At 29.5% G+C, this 22,051-nt stretch overlaps 1 protein-coding gene across 3 annotated transcripts in view; it reads right to left on the bottom strand.

Annotated features, from left to right (window-relative positions):
* Positions 1 to 3,195: 3,195 nt before the first annotated feature.
* Positions 3,196 to 22,051, bottom strand: part of LOC148273775 (BAR/IMD domain-containing adapter protein 2-like 1) — a 349,284-nt gene continuing 330,428 nt past the window's right edge. For all 3 annotated transcript variants that reach the window (XM_088238213.1, XM_088238211.1, XM_088238212.1), the window contains one exon: positions 3,196 to 3,916. In XM_088238213.1, coding sequence (XP_088094339.1) covers positions 3,773 to 3,916 — 144 coding nt within the window. In that variant the 3' untranslated portion in view covers positions 3,196 to 3,772. The remainder of the gene's footprint in view (positions 3,917 to 22,051) is intronic.

Raw genomic sequence — 22,051 nt, 5'->3', positions numbered from 1 at the left:
GATTGGGATCCATAAAAAGTTAATTTTGTTTGTGAGCATTCAAAAACAATTTTTTTTTAAACACAAAAACAACATCCTTTCATTTTTTTGTACATGCATTCTCGTCGAATGTAACCCTGGTAAGTCGATGAAAAAAATATTTGTTTCTTACTTTTTTTTTACCGATTCGATTGTAATGTTTAATATCTACGAACACGCGCAGCGCATAGATCTACATTTTGTTTAGGAGGAGTTCAGTGATATTACATTTAGAGTTTTTTTTTGTTTTTTATGCATATATTATTATGACTTTTCATGATAGAAATTTTAGAATTTATTCAAATAGTTTACTCCTGGGTAGAAGCATAATAATAAAGAGGGTTATATTTTTTATTTCCCAGATATTAAACCATTTTTTATTTATCCTCCGATGAATGTAATAACCCGATTGAAGACACTTTAAGTATTTGATATCCACATAATTCATCCACTAGCTTCATAAATGAAGTACGTTTATTGATCGCACCACTTTTGCATTTCACGAATGATTAGGCAATAACTTGTACCAAACCTCCTCAAAATGTGGTGGAAATAACATTCTAAAAGCATATTAAAAGTAATGAAGTACGCAAAATAGGCAAACTGTATTAGGTATGCTGTGGGCGTAACTACTGGTGTACAAAAAATTTGTAAAAACATTCCGTCTAAAAAAAGCAAAGTTTACTTTAAATGAATTATTATTTATATGTGTCGTACGTAAGCACAGATAAACATACCCTAATAAAAGCGAAAACGTTAGAAAATGCCTTACTTGAAGACACGATAAAAAATCTTACAAGTACGTTGATTTTTTTTAAATATTTTCCATACTTAAATTATAAATATTACTATAAAATCGTATTGAAAATCATATTGAACATATTCAAAACTATTTTCATAGACAATTAGATTTTAAAAATAATGTTTCATTATTAAGTAGGACTGAGTCCGCTAATTTTCATATAGTTCAAAATCTCGCAACTCGGCGTACCATGTTGGATATGCGCTTCCTCTACAAAATTGTTAAAAACCTAATTGATAGCCCAGAAATTGTGAGACGCATTTCATATCGAGTCCCTGTCCATAGAACTCGTCAATCTGTACTCTTCGACATTCCTAACTCAATGACTAATTATATGAAAAATAGCATTCTTTGAAGAATACAGATTACCTATAATAACAGTTTTAGTGATATCGACATACTACATTGTAAATACTATATTTTTATCAGATCTGTTAAAGACATTTAAAATTTATCTCATGCTTGGCTTTTAACTTTTAGTTTGACTTTTAATTTTATCTTTCAATTTTAACTTTTTAAATTTAATTCTTAAGTTAAACTTTTTATTTTAACTTTTAATTTAAAGTTTTAATTTTAACTTTTAATTTTAATTTAAACTTTTAATTTTAATTTGAACTTTTAATTGAAATTTAAACTTTTAATTTAAATTTAAACTTTTACTCTTGATTTTAATTTTAACTTTTAATTTCAACTCTCAATTTATACTTATTCATATGTACATCTGCTACGTGCATCTAATAAATTGTTGTTGGTTGTATGTTTTTTACTAAGAAATTTAATTGTTTATGGAAGCAGATAGGGAGGGAGGAAAGTAAAGTGGAGCTGTACAATATCTTTTCCCATTAATGTACTTTTTTTTTTTTTTTTCCTTTTATAGAATGTAATTTTTTTCCCCTCTCCTCCTGCATTCATAATAAATTAGTGTAAAATCTGTATTTGATCTTACTCTTCTTTTATTTCTCTTTTGTACCTTGTATTTAAATAAAGACTGTATGATTTCCTTCATAAATAAATAAAAACACATTAAAAAGCCAATAAAAGAAAATAAAAGAACAAAAAATTAAATTCTCATTTTTTGTTCATTTTGCCTTTCGCAATTTCCATGTAAATTTGTATGGATTAGACCAAGTAAATAATTTTACTTTCTGTATAACGCAAACTTGTCGCTGAAAATTCAACCTTAGATGAACATTGGAGCCAGGCGGACACAGCGTCGCTTGATGTATTTCTGATACATCTACCAATGAAAAACGTGTTTTTTACATTGTATCAAATACCAAATTCGCTTGATGGCTAAGCACTAACTGCCTCTCCTTAAGGGCTGAAACATACCGATGAAAATTTCACCAGATCGTCGTCATATTTTTATTTAAGGCGGCATGGTGGTGTGAGCAACGCCGACTCTACGCTAACGCGATGGTCCCTCAGGATACACCTTAAGCCGTCCTTTAAGCTGCCGTCTACAATCTTGTAAAGTTTGAAAACATATTTTAATGTAAAAAAGACCTACCCAGTAATGACACTTTGTTGTATAGTATCAATGCATTTTACTGTTACCTGTCCGACTTTGTTGATAACTACAACTTGAAAAATATAAAATACTTCAAAGAGTCAAATTGACCTAAAGTTTAGAAATCATGTTTTTATAGTTAATATTGGGGTGCGTCGACGTAGCGAAATTGCCTGTAACACGGTATAAGAAATTTCGACGCATTACATTTTATAAACACCCTTTTAAAGAGCATCACCCCTTTAGGCTTCAATTTATTGCCCAACCTTTGAATTTCTTAGGATTCGATTTTGGGCAGAAAATAATATCAATACGTAAAGTTTATTATTACTGTTTTTAATAGTTGAGAGTGAGGTCTCGGGTTTGATTCTCAGTAAAGGTGACACAAAACATTGATTTAAAAATGCGTTTTTTTTTATTTATTTCTTTCAAAAAAAACAAAAACACAACGTTTACAAATAAACTAAAATTATAATTTTCTAAATACAAAGCAAAAAAACAAGTGCTTGGATAAGGTCATCCTGTTTTACTCTGCTTGTAAAAAGAATTTACAGTTGTTTTTTGTACTAACCTAAAGTATAAGATTAATTATCTTGCCTTCACGTATTCACGTGTGCAAAAATAATTAAGATTTTCTGGAATTAAATTATCATTATTCCCTTTTCATCATTAAAGGTAGGTAAAGAAATTTCACATGAAGATTTTATAGTTTCTTTCGCTAGTGTAGGACCCGCCCAGAAATATATTATATATCCTTCGTAAGAAATGATGCTATATGAAAAGTGGTACAAATTTTGGACTAATAAATTACCAATTCGTTGATTGAAGTTTTTGATAAACATTTTCAATCAAAACACATATTGAGAGAAAACACAAACACAATGCATTAAGTCAACATACATTATAAATTTCAAATATTTTTCAATGTTGGTGCAAGACGCTGATTTAAAATTTTATGCTATGCCTAAAACTAAGATTACTCTTTCAAAGCTTTAAAAGAACTTCAAATAAAAGAAAATTGTGTGTAAAACAAAGCGTTGAAAGAATAGAAAGCTTTATATGCGATCATATCGGAACTTGTTTAAATTACTGAATGCATTCTGTCAGCAAAGCCTGTTATTATTGATATTTTGTATTTATACTGATAGATTCATTTTGTTATTTACAAAACCGATATAATAACATTTCTTGTCATTATTTTCATTGTTTTTAAATTTGACTGTGCTTCTTTTAAAAATCCTACGATGCAAATACATTAACTATTTAAAAAATATTTCAACTTAATGCTTTTATAATACATACGTAAATGCAATTTTTTAAAAGCAGTTTATACTAAATGTTATTATTATATCTCTCTCATGCGTGCTAAAATAACAGCAATGAAACAATATGTTTTTAGATTTTTTTAGAAATTAATTAGAATGTTTTGCAAACCACGATGACTAAATTTTTTTTTTTTTGGTTTTGTCCCTGTACAAAAGATGAAGATTCTGATAAAAATATAGCTTACCATGTAAAGCCTTCAAGTAGGCCTTCCCGGCTGTGATCATCTGCCGGGCTCCTGGATTAAATTTATCCAGGATATTCTGAAACAAAAATTATAACATTAGAATCAATTCCTATAATTCACTTACTTGGTACATGTTTCCAGTATAGGTAATATTAATTAAAAAAACAGTTAACTAAATAGATACGGTTTTTTGCAGAAAACAGTCGCTTATTTCTCGGCTCAATATTTACTCAGTACTTATATGTTGTATCTACATTTTAAAAATTTATTTACAATTTATATATGGTTATGTGTACATTCATAATGTATGTGTATTAATATACATATGATTTTGATATCAAGAATTATAACTAGTAATACTTATGTAAATGGATAAATCGACACGGATCGTACATATTGAGGTATTCAATTAAAAAATAAAAAAGCGTAATTTAAAATAAAATAAATGAAATGCTCATATCGCGCCTAATCTAAAGTTTAATATGAGGTACCATGTATTTTGTATTTTCAAATATTTTTATTGATTTAGGTTATTAATCACATATGTTCATCACGTCGATTTAAAATCCTAAACCATCACTTAAACATATGATTTTTTTATCGCGTCGGTAATTACTGACAAGTGCGTCCATTGTGATTGAGCTGCTGGTAAATACAGATGTCTTGTGCTCATAATACTGATTAATTATTTTTTATCCCAAAATGAATTGTAATTTATTTATTTCATTTTATTGGAAAGCCAATAGACATTCATAAATTTATAAGATACAAACTATAAATACATATAAAAAAGTTCAATTAAAGGCTTTCACATAATATTGTTATTGTAAATGTTGTCACATAAAAATTATACATAACATAAAATAACTAATCATCCAAAACTTATAATATTACTAGAAATGTAAATGTAAATGTTTTACATATTATTAAAAATATATCTATTTTTGAATATTGGTCACACAGTTGCACATTATAATAAATAATACAACTATAGTTGACCATACAGTAAACATTTATTATCTGCCTACATACAGAACTGCACATAACCTGCATAATATAGGCTGCGGATTCAAGGCGCAACATCATAACTTGAATTAATTTTGTAGTTAACAGCATTTTTATAACTGTTTTGTTATCGTCTTGAATTTATGTTTCCCATTACAATTTCTACCCTGTCAATTTTCGTCAAATATTTTATGTCAATATGATGTGTTTTTTTGTACGGCTCAGTCACAGGAGTCAATTAGGGTAAGTTGTATAACAGTTTTATGATTCTGTTTTGTTGTCTTTGTATCCTTGATATAATTATAATGGTTAGATAGAAAGACAAAGGATAATAACTTGGCCTGGGTTGACCAAAATATAATTACCTCAATTGTCTTATTCACCTGAGCCTAATTATACACACCTCATTTTGCGTGTTATTATATGCTAAGAAATTATCTGATAGAGAACTTGAAATTGTTTTACCTGTATTTGAACTTTCCATGTCTTTTCAGTTAATTTGAAATTTACTATTTAGACGATTTCTTTAGTGTCATTTTGGTAAGTAATTACTGCAATGGCGTCATAAATTTTGATAAAAAAATAATTTTAAACTACCTGTAAGCTAACTCCGAATTATGATTAACCGGTAACCAATTGATGAAGTATTTTTAAGTTTGATGTAATATTATTATAGGTACCATCATGGTATCAGCACTTAATATCTAAGAAGAGTTAGCCGCTTTCCAAGTACAAGCGCTGGATTTTTTGTTTAAAGTTACAGCTTTAAGATTATTAAATAAATGTAAAAGTAGATTGTAATAGAAAAAATAAATAATTGTGCGTCATTATTGAATTAATTTTACTGTATCACGAAATTTTAAAATAATAAATGTTAAAAATCGCAGACGTAGTGACGCAATCGGTTAGGCGGCCAATGTTAAACTGAATTCAATACCCGTCAATTGCAAGCAGTATTTTTTCTTATTGATTGATTGATTTGGTGTTTATTTTGTAGAACTCCATATTTAAACTTGTAATATAAGAAATCAAACACTGATTTGAGTCTACAGAACACATTATTTTATTTTTACAAAAATAAAAACCAAATATTTCGTGACAACTTGTTAGGGCATTTTCAAACGAACGTCAAACGAATGACATTCGTTTGAAAATACCCTAACAAAGCGAAACAGTTGTCACAAAATTTTTTTTTTTACATTTGTAAAAATAAAATAAAGTGTTAAGTGGACTCAAATCATTGTTTGATTTCTTATATTATAATTAATTTTTTAATAATTCATTTATTAATTATTCTAAATTTACACAAAATTCCTTTGACTTTCTAACTAGGGTAAAAAGCCCTATCCTAAACCACTAAAAAAAAGCATAATTTGAAATATGTGCAAATACATATGTAGTAAAAAAACGCAGTAAAAAATGTAGTAAATGACGTAGTAAAAATTATATTTAAAAACCCAGTAAAATACGTAATAAAACAAAATAAAAATTAAGAGCAAAAAACGTATGAAAAATTTAGTAAAATGCTTAGAAATAGAAAAAACATATTTTAAAAAAAACATTGTAAAAACACAGTGAAAAGTTGTTAGGATCGTCACAAATGAAATCAATAAAAAACTAAAAATATGTAATTATATGTTTTTATTATTCTGGGCGGTGCGGTGTATTTGTTCAAAAATTCTTAACGTTTTATTTTTCTGCTTGCTGACAAGCCTCTAACATAGAAGCTTAATGGCGTATTCTTTTTTTTAAATCAATTTGTTAATTAAAAACGCTTGTAAAAATGGTAATAAATGGCCCTGTTAATGCTTATATTTCCGTATCTCCTTCTCAAAGGTGTTTTCCCTCTTTGCTGTGCAATAAAAGTCAATCTTGATTTTCAATTTTGACTCCACAGGAGATGGAATTCAGCCTTGTCTACTAAAAGCCTCGCAGGGGCAAACCGTGTATAGAAGCGATTATGCGCAGCTTACCATTATATTTGACTAACCATAATGATGTTTAACTGTATTCTTTTTTACAGAAAAACAAATAAATAATTACCATTTATTTCAAATCATTTCCACCGTTCATATTTTTATCCTAATATAAATATTAATATTAATAAAACGCGCCCAGCGCCTGCTTTTTACCTTCACATAAAATCACCATTCACCACTGCAGCCTCGTCAGTATCAATCCTTTTCCACACCTAAAGTGCATAGGGCACTACATTCATACACTAATCACAGTGAATCTGTTTTTTTATAACATGAACACAACATGATTTTCAAATCAACTTAGGGAGAATCGAACACAAAATCAAACACATGGTAATCAAAATGCGCTGACCCTTACACAATGAGGCGAACAACATTTTTAGAATAGCATTTAGATATTTTACCAGAGATTCAGAAATATTCAGACGTATTAAAAATATTATTTATTAAAAAAGCGAAAAGCCGTATTTTTTAATCAAAAATTAAAGATAAAAATCTTCTAAGTGTTTTTACTTTAATTACGTGTATTTATTTACTATATTGAAAGTTTCAAGTTTTTATAAGAATCAAAATACTCGCAAAGAATTGCATGTTTTTATACTATTTTTAAGATATATATTTAGTAACAGAACCACTATTCTGAACCTTTAAGATTCCGCACATTTGAACAATAAGTTGCTCACGGGGTATATTTCGCCCGGGGTGCATATCTTCCTGAAATGAATAATTCATACTGACAACCCAAGAGGGTTAGACGGGTTTATTCAAGGTTTCTATAAAGTAAACAAAATTTGCCTTAAAATGGATAAGCACAAATATACATGAGATTTTCCTGTGACCGAACATGTGTTATCTTATGCAAAAATGTATTTATGATTGTAGAACTAATACAAATATTTTGCTACACGAGAAAGCCATAAATATACAAGTCAAGATAAAAGTTTTAAGTGAAAAGTTAAATGAATAGTCGAATATTTATTTATTTATTTTATTTTATTTAATTCAAAAAACATACAGTCATACATAATAAGAATTACAAACAACATTTTTTTAACATAAAAAGAACAACTAAGTTTTCATAAATTATGCAAAAGACATTTTTTTTATTTATTTTTTTATTTATAAATTTTCATAAAGAGTACATGTTTTTGTAAAATTCTAAACAAATCTACTTTTACACATCTAGTAAATGTTTTCAATGTAACTCTCCAAAAAAAGAGACTCTTGTGCTTGGAGAGTGACTTACACTGTTTTAGTTATTTATTCATAAGAGTTTATATAATTTTAAATACGAGTACATGAGAAAGAAAAATAAAAACATAGGACATATAAAGAAAAAATATAAAACAATAATGCATTCATACTAATTAAAATTTAATGTTGTTTTTACACGTGTTCAAAAAATTTCTTTTGATTAACTTTAAATTTATTTATTGATATATTATTTTAAATAGTTTTTAGTTCATTGGGAAGATTATTATAATTTTTTACACCTTTAAAGACAACGCTATTTTGACCATGACTTGTATGTATGGTATATAGGAATTTCAATATTATGTTGGTATCTGAGTGACATATTCATCTCAAATTCTTTTACTTTTTCTTCTTCATAAATTTGTATAATATAATTTATTTTATAAAGAGTGTCTACTGTATGAACCTTAAATATTTTATAAAGACATTAAATGTGACAACATTAAATGTGATAACAAAAATAAATAAATAAGAATTTCACGTGAGAAAATAATAATTGTTAACATTTACGTTTTCCATGGAGGTAATAAAAAAACTGAATGTACACTCCGAGCCATCCATGCACACACATGAATGCACATATAAAACAAACACAAACATACACATTACATGCGGCACATATACATAGCAAAAACCACTCAAGATGCACATTCAGCAACTATCCCAAATAATCGACCCCATGAAGAAATTTTCTTTATAAATGGAACGTGCAGTTAAAAATGTCTACATCAATACTGAGTCCATTATAATTTCTACAGTATATTTAAATGTCCTAAAATATAAATAAATTTGGTAAAATATCAATCTTTTAAATCATTTAATGTTAATTAAGTTTGATTTATACATTAATACGTAATATTGATAACAAAAATATTAAAAGTGTACGTTACCCAAGGAAACATACTTTGGATTGTGTCAATCAATAATAGAATATGAAATAATATTTTGAAGATTTGCTCCAAAAACGTAGCAGGATATTCTCAAGATTGGTCAAAAATATGTTCTCAATACTATCCATTAAGTACCAATAGTTATGAACATCGGATACGTATTCCAAATGGCAGGCGTTGTGAATGTTCTCTCTTCATAGTTTAAAGTTTAATTTTAGTTTGTTTCTATTTTTCTATTAAAAAATATAAGATTCTGAATCCATACCTAGAATACGTCGATATACTTATTTTCTCAAACTGAACGGATTTGGTTGGTAGGAAGAAATTAGGCCTTAGAAATATGCCAGCCCTTATACGTAAATAAAATCTACATATTTAAATAAATTGTTAAATAAATTGCTGAATGGCTTAATTGATGTACAATCGTTACTGGAACAAGTGGCATTCAATGTTCCGATCCGCTGGTTGGGAAATAATAATGTGCTGTTCCTCGACTCAGCACAAACTATGGCTTGCATGCACCAATGTCCCGATTGTGTCGTATTGTAAACTCGAGACAAGATCTGGACTTTTTTTGTGTAAGTCTTCCTAGATTTAAAAATTCAACGAAATAGACCGGATCTTGTCTTGAGGGAGTAATTTTGATTTTTTTGTCCTAGCTTTAATTTTATTTAATTGAATTTTATAAGTGCATGTGTTCATTATAAGAAATTGTATTTACTATTGTTAGAATGGACTGCATAAGCCCGTCAAATAAATAAATTTTCGGCCTCGTGGTGTAATTTTCAGTGCGTTTGCCTACCATTTAAGGGGTCTCGGGTTCGATTCCTGACATGGTTGATATGAAATATTCATTTAAAAGGGTGTTTTCACACTAGAATATTTCATAGTCCCTTGACTGGTACCTGAGGCGTAAGACAGATCGTCTTACCTTCATGTAACAAAAATCAAGATACGCTGTGATTGGTGTACTAATGCAGTGCCCTATGCACTATTAGGTGCGGAAAGGGAATGATGATGTAAAATAAATAAACGTTCAAAAATTTCAGAAGGAGTATTACAAAAATACAAATCAAATAATAATAAAAGGTATTATTCCTCAAGCGACAACTAGTAAATAGTAACTTACAATCGAAATAAAAAATGAATGTGAATTGAATTTAAAAAAAAACCAACAGAATACTTGCTTTATTGTATACTATAGATATCACCCAAAATTGTGTTTTAATGAAATAAATCAGTAAGAAACTTAAAACGACTCCCCTGCACAATCTGCTAAGGCTTGTACCTTTTTACTTAAATACAGAAGGTATTTCAAAAAAACGAAAAAATGCAATGAACCCGTTTTTCCCGCGTACCCTTCATTTATGCTAAATATCCACACGCAAATTTCACTATATCTTACAAACATTCTCCGCGATGTTTGTAAATAACAGCTTCTTTAAGCTTTGAGCGTGTCTCGATACAGGGGGATAGGAATTCAGGTATTCGATATATTGCAAAAACCACTTTGCTCCTGGCTAGGCAAATACATACAGTTATTCTCAGCGTGTGTTATTTAAACTAAGGGGCTTTTTGGCGACAAAAGGCACATTTGCCGAAATCTCTGGAGCTGATATCAAAGGCGAAATATTACGTTGCTATGCTTCTGCAGGAAACTACGTGGAAACATATAGTTTAATTAAAATTAAAATAAAAACACTGTTTTTAACCACTAAGGCCGGTTGATTGATCATTAGTAATTGGAAAATCAAAAGTGATCGTAATAAATAATCACCTTATTTTAAAAACATCAAATGTCCAAATTAAAAAAAATATATATATTATTGGATTTTATTATTCTCTCTTTCTCTCTTATAGTAGATTTTCTCTTATGTATAGAGTCCATACAATTGTTCTTTCTTAATAATAATAAAAAATCACATAAACTTTTCACACAAAACAGCAATTCTCCACATCAATTTATTTAAAAACAGAAAATGCCATTTAATCAAAAGCATTTCTATCACTGTGTAGAGCCACTATCACTTATTATTTGACAATGAAATAGCCTTTCAGATAGCCCATTGTATACGTTTTTAGCTATGTATACGGAATATTTTAACAAATCTAAATGGTTTTTTTAATTTTTTTTAATTAACGAAAAAGAGTACTTTGGCGGACTTATTGCTAAAAGCAACATCGTCCAGCCAACCAAAAATTTGACTGGTTAAAAGAAGAATTGATCAATAATTTGAACCAAAAAATGAAAATTTATTTAAAAAAAAAACTAATTACAGTATGCTTTACATATTAAAAGGATGATGAATTTAAAATCAGATGATGCGTGTGGAAGGAGAAAGAAAGAGGAACAAAGGAAAGAAAAGTGATAAAAATACAGGGAGTTCAGGATTCTGAGGGTATCTAGTAATGTTTCGGGCGTCTCTTGACGGTGGCTAGAGAAGGTGCATTTTTAGTAAAAAGAGGAAAATATGCAGAGTAAATTAATATGAAGGGTGACTCAATGGGTACACGATTCAAATTTGACGCGATTTTTTTTATTTGCAGGTTACAGCTTTGAAATTTGACAACTGGCATAGACAATTGTTTCAATTATTAGAAATGGAGCGTTATACAGCTGAACAATGCATTATCGTTGTGAAAACCCATTACAAAAATGGGGAAAGTTACGTTGAAACTGCTTGCAAATTTTCGGTCGTGGACGTGCATCTAATGTGTCAACAATTTGAAGAGTGATCGATAAATTCGAAAAAACTGAGTCAATTATTGACAGTAAGTCTACTGTGCGTCGTACTGGTAGGTCTCTAAAATATTGCTGCTGTAAACGATAATGTTACCGAAAACCCTGGAACATCAATTCGGCATCGTTCACAACTTAAAATTCCACGAAACGCCACGCAGCAAAGTTTGACATAAGACCTCTACCTTCACCCGTATAAGATTAAGCTCACTCAGTAGCTCAAACCAGCAGACAATGTACAGCGCCGGTGATTCGTTCAATGGGTGACGGAGCAAAATGAAGTGAATGCCGATTTTTCGAAACAAATCATCTTCATCGACGAGGCGCATTTTCATCTGACTGGGTTCGGCAAAAAACGAAATTCTCGAATTTGGGACTTCGACAATTCTTCTTCGACAAAGAAAACCCGCGCGTAATTCATAAAAAACCAATGCACCCTAAACGAGCAACTGTCTGGTGCGAATTTTGGTTAGGCGGCGTGATTGGGTCTTACTTTTTTGGAAATGAGGCCGAAAATGCAGTGACTGAATGGCATTCGTTACAAAAACATAATAACGGAGTTTTTGTGGCCTCAACTAGATGGTATAGATCTGAACGACGTGTGGATGCATAAACCACAAACAATACCTGAGCCCAAGGCCAAGATCCAACGTGTCATCGGTGAGTTAGAGCGACATATTTGTCAAAATGTCATCGAAAATTTCATAAAAAGAGCAAGGGCCTGTGTTCTAAGCCGGGGGGTCTATATGCCGAATATTTCATTCCATATATAATAGAAACATGTCTACTTTACAATGCAATAATGATATCATCAACTTCAGGGTAGCTATAAGAATGACTAGACAAGTGCCACCGTTTTGTAGCAACAATTCACGGAGAGTGTATACTTTGGGCCATATTGAACAGACTTCATGAACTCGACAATAGTTATTCCCACGTATCTGTTATATTTAGTGTAGGGTATTGTTCCTATAGAACAAACCTTTTGAACTTTTTCAAAAATGGTGAATGGTAATTATATTTATTTATTTATGCATTTCATTAAATATACAATTTTTCGTTAATTTTGCCCAGCTGTATGTAGTTTTATTACTTTAAAGTATTTTATTATTTAATTTGTTTTTAACACTTATTCTTGAATTGTTTAAACTTTCTACTGAATATGCTGTCAATTTTTTTTTAGAAATCTTGGGTAAAAGGAAATTTGTTTTTTATTTAAAAAAGTATGTTAAGCCAAATATGTTAGTATAATATTTTTTTGTAAAAGGCAGATTTGCCGCTTACATTAATAAAATGAAAAATCACTCGCTTAAAAAACATGCGTTTTATTTTTAAATTAGATCGTGCGCAATCGTTTTTATATTATTGGGTCACCCTGTACAAGTTTTTGATATATCGCTATTTTTATTTCAACCAATCACACTAATTTCTTATTCGTTTACACTGAAAACTACTCAGGTCTAAATATTGTCAAAAAACAGCAAATGTTTAAATCACATTTTATTTCAAATTGAAACATAAATAAAATATTTTTGAAATTTCTAATTCTATTCTGTGCACTAAAAGTATATTTATGATTTTATTTTGTTAAAAGGCATAAAAATAACAGTAAAACCGTGAAATTAAGTTTAAACACTCTCCTGAAAAAGTGTAGGATTGTGATATTTATGTTTTTTTTAAATAGTAAGTGATCGAAATCAAACTCATTTAATTTTCATTTAGTAAAAAAAAATATTGTCAAACTCCTTACAAAGTTCCTCAGTTATTTTACTAGACTAGCGTCTGTGTTAAGGTAACTAATTATCGACGCTGGGAAGGAAAAGTTACGAAGTGACAAGTAGCAACTTTACAGAAGAGTCAATAAAAGTGTTTTAGTTTTTTGTTTTTTATAGAAAAATAAAATAAAATGAAAATATCTAAACTCAGAAGTTGTTCAGGAACAACTACGGTTTATTTCAAAATGTAGGTTGTGGCGTGGTCATGACAAAAGTATGAAGAAATATTGCAAACGCTGTAGTTTAGTAAGTTGTGAGATCAAATCCTTAATTCTGTCACCACACTTTGTGATACTCTTCTTCAAGAAGTAGCCAAGTCTAAGGTAACTTCTGGTTTTATTTCTCGTGAGCCAATATTACACAAGAAACTTTTACTTTTATTCGAGAAGTTCATCAGTTTTTCCGTCTACATTATTTGTGTGATTTTGTACCTTCATTTGTCTTATATATTTACTATTTTTGAAAAGAAAATATTTTAGGAAAAGAGATTTTCATTAATTTTCTTTCGTTTTTTTTTTTCAAATGAATTCAATAATAGTTAAACTATTTTCTTCGTATACCCTGTTAGAAAAATCTAGTATTTATCGATGCCAATATTATTAATTATTAGTTGTGTATGCAGATAATATAATGAAACCTATATGTAGACACTTCATTATTATTTTTATTAATATATCTTTATGTAACATTGTTTCATTCATAATACACAAAAGCTACATAATATAAATATTTACTTTATTTAATTCATAATTAGTGTAAGCGAAACCAATAAAAATACCTTCGGACTTCAAAATGGTTTTTATGTAGGGAAAGGGAGTATTTTCATCCATTTTTGAAAAATATTCATTATGTTTCTATACCGTCATGCGTCAGTTCGAAGACGGCAGAGAAAACTCGGCGCTTTTTAGGGTTTTTTATTGTCCTAGCTCCCATAACAAACTATTTATCAAAAAAATACAACCATCAAAACACGCCTGTGGTAAATATTTATAATGTGATAAAAAAACTATCTTTCTTGTGCTATTACCCTAGGAGAAAACACGAAAATACGTTATGACGAAGAAAAGTCAGACCACGTGTTTTCTTAATGTGCTATAAATTTGCCGGGGCGATATTTATTAGCTCTTTCTTTTATGACGATTAAATGTCTTTATAGAATTTCTCAAAACTTTTTTACTATTCAATTCGTCGTAAAACGCGCTAGGTGAAGCAAAGTTACAAAATCATCCAAGCCTTATCTCTCCCATAAAACCTTAAGTAAGGGTGTTTTCTTGAAATACGTATTTGCATTATGGGTTTCATTCAATTGAAAAAAAGCATTCAGTGGGATTTCGGCGTTAAAATAAACATCTAAATCAAATTTGGCAAAGAAAAGATTTTGTATAGTGCAGTTTTTATTGCACATTCAGATGCATTAGGTTAAATTAAGCGAATTGTGAAACTGGGCAAAAAATGGAGGGTGAATTTCTCCGCAGCTAACACAGTTGTAGACGAAATCAATCCATTTTATTTTACAACAAAAAATCCACCTTTTTGGTATTAACAATCTTTTTTCAATATCAAGCGTAGGTAAATAACTTTTATTTTTAATTTTAATGACGCAATAAAAAAAATAATACGAATACATAAATAGTAACAAAATTCACATTTTAATTTTTTTTTTTTAATATTTTATCAGAACATTTAAGATAATCAAATATGGATTTATAGACTAGACCAGGGCTTATAACCTGCCATTGGCAGGTAAATGTAGCCACATTATACACTATCTAACATTTACCATTTTGCCTACGTTTGAGGAAGTTCAGCGGTTACCCCGCGTGTGATGTCTCAAGTCCTGTAACCTTTCTTCTCGATGAGTTCTGCTGATCGGTCAGTTGACTGACCGTTAACTGGAAATCTATAATACCTCTCTTATCGTTGGTTGATATTGAAGAAACAGTGACATCACTCAAAGTGGTTCGTTTTATTCAAATCATTTTATTTTTTACGCATTTTCGAGAAACTTCGCCGGACAATTTAATGATCTAATTTTTACTGCGCGCAAGAATACATTTTTTATATCCACTTTCCCGTAGGGCTGAACATGCTTATTCTTTCATCTCTTGGTTTTTGTTAAGTTTAAGAGCTGAAACGCTTATTTATGTAGATGTGATTCATCTTACTGAATTCTTTCCAAACGATTTTAATTTTTTTTTAAATTTCTGGATGTAGGCACTCCGATATTAATTTGACCAATTTCTCTCGTTTTTGAAGAATTTTTTAGTTTTATGTATACGTCTCTTAGCGTAGATAAAAAATATGCATGATGATAAATTTAAGTGGATTAAGAAATGTAAATGTGTGGTACCTGAAGCGTAAGACTAATCATTTTACCTTCATGTTACAAAAAATGATCAAGATACGCTGAGATCATCAATGCAGTGTCCTATCCACCATTAGATAAGAAAAGGGAATGATGATGAGAGATCGGACGTGGAATTATCTGCCCAGATACAGAGATTTCTTTAAATGCCCAAAATAAAGATAAATATTTTTTAAGTATTGCCATCAGGACTTCAAGGTGTTAGAGATACAGAAGAGGAAAAGCTCCGCGTCCGTAAGTTAAAAAAACCTCCCTCAAGTTTGGCAAGTTTTTTTACTACCGCGGTCACCCCAACCGTAAAGAAAGACCAACCGACTTTTTACTTTATTCACCGTAAAACTTTATCCGCCATCTCCACGGTACATCAATATGAATTATAATTATTTGAAGTCTTTTTGAGTACCCTTACCAAGTTTACAAAATTAATTCTCCCACCAGAGCAATAAAAACCCTTTCCAGCTTTGAACAATATTTTTAGTATGAAAAAGAAATTCTCTCGAAATTTTCTAAAATACGTTTTAATCACATCAAATACAGTTTCAAATGGAGGAAACTATGTTTTATGTGCAAAAATAAATTACGGAGAATGTTAACTATAATGTAATTATTTTATTATTTGTTCTTAACGTTCGTACAAAGTCTCCTGTTTATTTATTGCTATGAAGCAATTTATGTTTTTTATCACCCGCAACAATAAAGGTTTCAGCTCTTTAACTTCAAAAACGTCAACAGATGGAAGAATCTAGGGAATATAGATGTTCAAATATTGGCAAAATGAATAATGTTACACAGTGTGTAAAGCGGCCACTTGAAGCAGCTTATGACAGGTCATAAGCCCTGTGGATGCCTAGACTTCCACATTTTCTTCTCTAAAATGTTCTTTATCTCAATCAATAAAAAATAAACGTTGTATAAACTCAGAACTAATAAAAGCTTTCCACAAATTGTACAAAGTTAGTAAAGAAAGTAAAATACATATGTAGTTTATGTATATAAAAATTAGAACATACTTTTCAACAATAAAAGAACAACAATTTATTTTTTAAATGAACATTTGTTGTAAATAGTTGTAGTTTTCTTTTTTTTAAATAAAGGCAATTTTATTTTTTATATATTTCTTCTTCCCACTCTGCACGCCACATCCAGTACTTAAGTGGAAAAAATCTTTATAAAATATCGCCCAAATATGAAATTAAAAAAACAGATAATTAAATTTTAATTTTTATTGTTAATAATTCAATTAAGAGAAGAAATGACACTTGTTTGTCACAAGATGTCGCTACTATGCTAGTCATGTGAAGTGAGAAGGGGCGGGGCCATGTAAAACATGGCGACCGCAAAGTGCAGAGGGTAAATCAGTCAGATTCAGCGCTCCCTAAATATAGGACGTATTTCTGTATATTCAACTTTGTAACCTAAATAACCATCTTTTCTTCGATTACTATCAAATGAATATAATTAAGTAACTCTACTGATGTTGTTGAGGCTGCTTGTTCTGCTTGATTGGTGTGGCTATTTTTTAGTTATTTAAATAATTTCTTTATTTCTATATCTGTTGTAATAACAAATAAATAAAATACAATTTTAAAATGACTGCTCAAAGTAGAAGAACGTTAAATAATTCAGTCAGATGAAAATCATCTGCATTAAGAATCTTTTCAGCTATTAAACTACACAAATATCAACAAATTAGATAATTGAATAAATTTTCTTACTTTTCATTTACTCGCATTCATAAAAACCTGAATGTAACTTTCTGTTTTTACTTTATGTATATAATGTCATATATTTTTTAATGTTAAGAGTAAGATTTAGTATACCCCCACGCCCAGGCTATGCATGTGTGGAATTTGTCGTTTAAATAAGAAAATGTGTTCTAAAATTTACACAAAAAAATGGTTATAAAAAATATATTAATTGTAATATGGGTATGCAAACTTAGGCTAAATAGTGAATGTTATACGGTGTAAGGTGGTCACTCAAACCAGCCAATAACAAGTCATAATCCCTGTAATGGCTAGACTTTAATTTTACCTTCTCAAAAATGTTCCTTATCTCTATTGTACTAAGCTAAAATAATAAAGTGCACCTTGTTTTAAATGAAAATTTACAATATATGCATGTTTATACGAAATTTATATAAATGATTTCTCCGCTATAATAATAAAACTGTTTACTTCATTTTGTTTTTCTGCATACAAAAAAGCAATTTGACGTAAAAAACACGCGTTGGTAATGAAACCGCGCAATAAAATAAATAGTCCTGAGAAAAATACATGTTTTGCGTAGGCATTTTTAGTTGGAGAATAAAAAATAGGGTTTACGAGCACTTCGCAACAGTACATTTAGAAGAAACGTAATGATACTTAAAGAAGATGAGCTGATAAACTATCCTTTTTACAAATTGGAATACTTACCATTATTTTGTAACTTTTATCATAAAACTTATGATAATTTAACTGACATCATAAGCCAAAATGCAGTTATTTGCAAATGTCATATTTTGAGATTTGACACATTTTGATATATATCAATATAAAAAAACTGTTAAAAATCATAAGTAAAATCAAAGTCAAAAACTGTAAATAATCATAAGTAATGTCAATTGCGTCCAAAGAATAAAACCTGTGTGTGCCATATCTAAATTAAATATCCCAACTAGAAACCTCAGAAAAAACTTACTTTTTCATGCCGATAACCATAAAACTAACTATTGTTTTCATTCTCTTATGCCCAGAATTTGTAAGTCTGACAACAAACATACCAGTCTTGATTTCTTTGAAAACAAGTTGTATTCTTCCATACGATCACTAAATCAAATTAAATTATAACACCACTCTCCCGCTTCCACTCCCACCAAGTCTACCATGTACCATTGAGTCCTTCTACTTTACTTTACAATAAGTCTCTTTGTTTACATTTGTCCTTAAAAATACCCATTGGACGTATATATAAATAAATATCTTCACTTAGTTTTTGCTTATGGATCCCTTGATATTTTGTTATTGCTTAAAAACTTGGAAAACGTTTTTTCGTTTTTCTTACTAAAATATTTTTTATGCTGCATCAAATGCTTCAAAACTTATTGTGAAACATTGGTTTTTTATTTTAACTCATTTTGGTAGTATAAGGTTTCATAAAACTGATGAGATAATTTTTATAGATTATTGACAGAACGTAAATCAGATTGATAGATTTTGTTATGATTTTCAGTATGGTCAACTCGAATTTCGTATCGAAAAAATCAATGATATTTCTGTATCATAATCATGATGAAAAAAAAATATTTTAAAAATTATTATCGGTTACATGATCGATACTAATTAATGCATGGCGGTGCACAGAGCGCTGCATTGCTCAAATAAACACAGCGTATTTTGATTTATTTGCAGGAAGGTTCGATTCAATTCAATTCGATTATTTTTTTATTGGATCAAAATAACAAGACAAATGTAAAAAAATATTTAAAGCATTAAATTAGGAAAGAATTTAAGGCCAGTAACCCTTGAGCAATTGCTCGATATAAAAAGGCATAATACTCTCTAATAGCAAGAATTTTGCCTCCTTAAAACAGTTTCACTTATGTTGAAGATGTTGATCTCCAAAGTGATCATGTTCAGCTGCCTGGATGCTCTTCCTGTGACCAGAAACATGTTGGTTTTGGAAGCCAAAAGGTATGTTAAACAGTCAGCTCTGACGTTGTCAGAGATATTCATCTGGAATCAGCCTAAAAAGATTGGGTCAGTGATCATTTAATGATGATGTCAAATAATCTAACTAGTCTTACAACGCAGGTGCTTATTTAGGATACTAAACCAAAATAGTATCCAAAGAAACGTTTGTATCCATAGTTTTTTATTTTAAATTGAGTAATGTAAATGGATTCAAGAATGATCTTTAAATAAATCAGCTTCTTAACCTTCATGCTTTATTCATTAAAAGTACCAATATCTAAAGCAGCCTATGGCAAACTTCATCCTTTATCTTCTATCAGGGGTGGTAACAGCTGTGCATCCCTTGTTATTTATATAGTCAAATCACGTCCAATATTTATTGTTATATTGTGGTTGCACCCCTGCGACTTGCACCGCACAGACACGTACACCCTCATATGGTAAAAAATCAATATCAAATACTTGCAGTTTCTTAAATTAAATTATTTAAATATAGTCGCTTAATAATATTATCCCACCCTTGAAAAATAAACTGCCCAGTGAAATGAAAGCAAAAATAACATCCAAAGCTCAAAGTATGGCCTTTGAACATTTTTTCTTAATAAATTTTAGGCATGTGAATGTAATTCAAACCGTGCATATGCATATAGAGAATCTAAATATCCCATACGCAAATATGGAAGTCAACTAACTACAGGCAGAATGGTGAATATTATTTATTTTTATTTATTTAACTTTTTTTACATAATGTTATTTGTACATTGGCGGGCTTATTGCCAAACGGCAATTTCTTCCAACCAACCAATAAAATAAAAGTTTAATTTTTATAATTCAAGTTACAGAACATATTCAATAGAAAAAAAAAAAAAAGTTAAAAATATATAAAAATAGAAATAAACGTATTTGTTTATAAATTACCTCAAATCAAAACTATTACTCAATGGGAAAAAGGAAAAAAGAGGAAATAGGAAAAAGTAACTATTACACAGTGTTTTATTAAATGATCACACAACTCTGCCAATGATAGATTGTACACTATGGTAATGCCTTAAATTTCATAAGTTTCATATTTGTTGAAAAACATCATATACTTATATCAATCCAGAATTTGTTAGCAAAGCTTTGTGCATCAAAATAAAAATATTGCATTACAAAAGAAAAAATACTATAATTTTAAAAAAATACATGTGGATTACAGTTTTTTAAAAAGTATGAACAAAACTCATTTAAATCAGCCAATAATAGGCATCAATTCTTTTAATGCCTAGACTTTGAATTCTCGTTAACATAAAAAAAGAATAATAAAAGCTTCTCTTCACGTAAAATAAATATGGAATATTAAAAACTAAAATAAACATATTCGCTATGTTTTTTGTATTTGCCCACGCCGTTTTATCGAAAAATACAAGGAACTTCTTTTTTTTTTAAAAAAATCGTGATTTATTTTTCAGTATTAATACTGTCCCCTTTAAAATTTTCACCATTGGTTATAATACATTTATCTCAGCACTTTATCCAACCCTTGAAATATTTCTGGAACTTACATTTTGTTATAGTCTTTAGTTCCGTCAACGATTCTATAGTCCGGTAAATATACTGGCTGGCATCAATAGGATCTGCATTTTTGTCAAAAAATCGCAAACAAGCCACGAGGTGGGGTCAGGCGTTTCTTTATTTTCATTCTGGAATAATGTTGAAACTTTACGTCACATTAAAACGCGAACTACTAGTTTTTTTGTCAAAAACCAATTTCGAGCCCAAAATGGCCGCAAATATTCAGATTAAATTTAACCATGAGTACCAATCTAGGCAAAAAAGGGTCTTGCAATTAGTATTTAATTTTTTTTTTATCAAACTTCGTATAAAACCCGTACTTTTTTACTTTAAAATAAAACATCAAATTATTTACATTATAAAATAGCTAATTATCATGCCGTGTTAGGAGGTTTGTCTGCTGAAACCAAGCAGTCATGAAAACCTAAAAGTTGTCTAAAACAGTTGTAAATGTTTGTCACCGTTACTGTTTTCTGTTTAACAGTTTGAACGTAAAACATTTTATTCCCGTATGCCACCAGTTCATATACTTTTGTTTTGGGTAATTGAATGTTAAATTTAGGTAGCTAAATTTTAAGTGTGGGTAACCGTATGTCAAGCAGCAAGTAACAAGAATGTACGTAAATAAATGAACAGATAAAGACGTTTTTCTTCAGTCATTTCTTTTACATTTGGTCGTAAAAGAAAAGAAATTAAAGAGAGACCCATCGTGAAGACATTTCAATTTGTTAAACCATAAACAGAGGCAATAAATTATTTGTGGTTTTTTTTACGAGAAAAAGCTTACAGATAAAAACAAAGAAATAAAAAAACAGAAGTATGTGGGCATTGCTTTATGATATTTGATTTCATCATTGATCAACTAGTTCGTTTGATTGTATGTGTGTTATTGCATGGCTGAAAATATTTTTGGGGTAAAAAAATAGAAGGAGAATGTAGGGGACGTTTTTTAAGAGTTTTTTTTAAGCGTGATAC

Source organism: Micrasema longulum, unplaced genomic scaffold (genome assembly GCF_059751315.1).
Source record: "Micrasema longulum isolate JH-2025_06_02 unplaced genomic scaffold, ASM5975131v1 h1tg001837l, whole genome shotgun sequence".
NCBI classification, from domain to species: domain Eukaryota; kingdom Metazoa; phylum Arthropoda; class Insecta; order Trichoptera; family Brachycentridae; genus Micrasema; species Micrasema longulum.
Note: the sequence above shows the minus strand (reverse complement) of the source record. Positions and strands in the feature narration are given on the sequence as shown.